At 72.2% G+C, this 2816-nt stretch overlaps 1 protein-coding gene across 1 annotated transcript; it reads left to right on the forward strand.

Annotated features, from left to right (window-relative positions):
• Positions 1-849: 849 nt before the first annotated feature.
• NOG (noggin) lies at positions 850-1644 on the forward strand. The gene has a single exon (XM_075014774.1). The coding sequence runs from the start codon at positions 850-852 to the stop codon at positions 1519-1521; it is 672 nt and encodes a 223-aa protein (XP_074870875.1). The 3' UTR covers positions 1522-1644.
• Positions 1645-2816: the final 1172 nt, after the last annotated feature.

Below are 2816 nucleotides of genomic sequence, written 5' to 3' on the forward strand. Positions count from 1 at the left end.
GGCGGAAGGGGGGCAGAGAGAGGGAGAATTGCCGGCCCGAAGCAGGGACTCCCGGGGAGCTATAAAGCCACCGCACCCCCCCCCCACACACACACACCGGCCCTCCTCCAGCCCCGGGGGAGCGCGGGGGAGGCCCCCATAAAAGACCCATCACTTTGGCCCGGAGTCTGTCGCTGCTTTTCCCCCGGGCCAGCCGCAGGGCTCCGCTTCCCCACCTCAGAGGAGCATCTCCGAGCCGTGTGAGCCGCCGCTCGCCGCGCCCGGCCGGGGGGCAGCGCCAGCGGCGGACCGGGCTCGCAGCCTTCCCCGGCGGCGGGGGGCTGGGGCGGGGGGCGCCCCGCCGGGCCGGGCCGGGCCGGGCCGGACCTAGGGGGGTGGGGGTTGAATGGGGGGCGGGGGGGCTGGGAGAGAGTCGCCGGTTTCCATGGTGATGGCGCTGAAAGTGCAGGAAATTTAAAGGCTTTGGAGCCGCGCAAAGCAGACACACTGGTGCCAACGTGCGCGGCTGCGGCGGCCGAGGCGGCGGCGGCGAGGAGGCGAGCGGGGGCCGCGTGTGCAGAGAAGGGGGGACCCGAGCCCACCCCACCTTGCTGCCGCCGCGCAGGGGGAGCCGCCGGGAGGAGGATCGGCCGCCCCCCGAGCGCCGGGAGAGGACGCGCTGCCCGCCCCCGCCGCGGGAGGGCTTGCCCGGGAGAGGGGCTCCGGCTCCTGCCTCCTCGGGGCGCAGCCTGCGGGGGGGACCCCCGAGAGCCGCGGCTTGGAGAAGCCCCTCCAGGTTGGCGGATGCCTGGGCCCGCCTCGTCTCCCTCCGCTGCCTGGTGAACCTCCCCCGCCCCTCGCCGCCCGAGGATGGATCACCCGCCGGGCCTGCTGGCGCTCTACGCCTGGCTGGTCCTGCTGGCGCTGCGGCTGCAGCAGGGCGCGGGCCAGCACTACCTGCACATCCGCCCGGCGCCCAGCGACAGCCTCCCCCTGGTGGAGCTCATCGAGCACCCGGACCCCAGCTTCGACCCCAAGGAGAAGGACCTGAACGAGACCTTGCTGCGGAGCCTGCTGGGCGGCCACTTCGACGCGCACTTCATGGCCGTCTCCTTGCCCGAGGAGCGGCTGGCGGGGGAGGACCTGGGCGAGCTGGACTCGCTGCTGCGGCAGAGGCCCCCGGGGGCGATGCCCAGCGAGATCAAAGGGCTGGAGTTCGCCGAGGGGCCGCAGCCGGGCAAGAAGCACCGGCTGAGCAAGAAGCTGCGCAGGAAGCTGCAGCTGTGGCTGTGGTCGCAGGTCTTCTGCCCGGTGCTGTACACGTGGAACGACCTCGGCAGCCGCTTCTGGCCCCGCTACGTCAAGGTGGGCAGCTGCTACGGGAAGCGCTCCTGCTCGGTGCCCGAAGGGATGCTCTGCAAGCCCGCCAAGTCAGTGCACCTCACCGTCCTGCGGTGGCGCTGCCAGCGGCGGGGGGGGCAGCGGTGCACGTGGATCCCCATCCAGTACCCCATCATTTCGGAGTGCAAGTGCTCCTGCTAGGACTGGCCTCTGCGCCGCGGACTGCGCTGCCCCTCCCGCGGGGCCGCTCGCTTTCGGGTTAGCCGGGCCGTGCGCTGTACCGCGTAGCGATGTGTCTGTGTGTATATATGGCACCGGGTGAGTTACTATTAAAGGGTCACCGTGGGAAGTGGCCGGCCCTCGGCTCCGCTGTTTCTGAGCCTCTTCGTCCCCGCGTGGCGCACGCGGCGCTTTCCCTGCCCGGGTGTGTGTGCCGGGCCCGGGGAGAGGCGGGTCGCTGCGCTTGGGAGAAGCACTTTTTTATTAAACGGATTGTACGGAAACGAATCAGCTGGTGCTGGGGGGGGGGGCGCGTGAAGGCGGTGTCCGTTCGGCGGCCGGGGTGCCGGTCTGGGTGTGGGTGTGTGGGACGCCGGGGGGACGCAACAATTAAGAAACGCCCCCAGCGTGGGGGGTGGTGTAAGGGGTGGGGCTGGGTGAGGGGGGGTGGGGAGTAGGGGTGGGTGTGGGGCTGGGTGTGTGTGCGGGTAGGTGGTGGGTGTGGGGAGTAGGGGTGGGTGTGGAGCTGGGTGCGTGGGGGTTGGGGCTGGGTGTGGGTGTGTGCGGGTGTGTGCGCGGGTGGGTGGTGGGTGTGGGTGCGTGCAGGGGTGGGTGGGTGTGGGTGTGCGCGCGGGTGGGTGTGTGCGCGGGTGGGTGGTGGGTGTGGGTGCGTGCGGGAGTGGGTGTGTGCGCGGGTGGGTGGGTGTGGGGAGTAGGGGCGGGTATGGGGCTGGGTGCGTGGGGGTTGGGTGTGGGGTGGGTGCGTGCGGGGGTGTGCACGGGTGGCTGGTGGGTGTGGGTGCGTGCGGGTGTGTGCGCCGGTGGGTGGGTGTGGGGCTGGGTGCGTGCGCGGGTGGGTGCGGGTGTGTGCGCGGGTGAGTGGTGGGTGTGGGTGTGGGTGCGTGCGGGGGTGGGTGTGCGGGTGTGCGGTGGGTGTGCGCGGGTGGGTGGGTGTGGGGAGTAGGGGCGGGTATGGGGCTGGGTGCGTGGGGGTTGGGTGTGGGGCTGGGTGCGTGCGGGGTGGGTGCGTGCGGGGGTGTGCACGGGTGGGTGGTGGGTGTGGGTGCGTGCGGGGGTGGGTGTGTGTGGGCCGGTGGGTGGGTGTGGGGCTGGGTGCGTGCGCGGGTGGGTGCGGGGGTGTGCGCGGGTGAGTGGTGGGTGTGGGTGTGGGTGCGTGGGGGTTGGGTGTGGGTGTGGGGCTGGGTGTGTGCGGGTGTGCGCGCGGGTGGGTGGTGGGTGTGGCTGCGTGCGGGGGTGGGTATGTGTGGGTGTGGGGA

This window comes from Carettochelys insculpta, chromosome 20 (genome assembly GCF_033958435.1).
Source record: "Carettochelys insculpta isolate YL-2023 chromosome 20, ASM3395843v1, whole genome shotgun sequence".
NCBI lineage: Eukaryota > Metazoa > Chordata > Testudines > Carettochelyidae > Carettochelys > Carettochelys insculpta.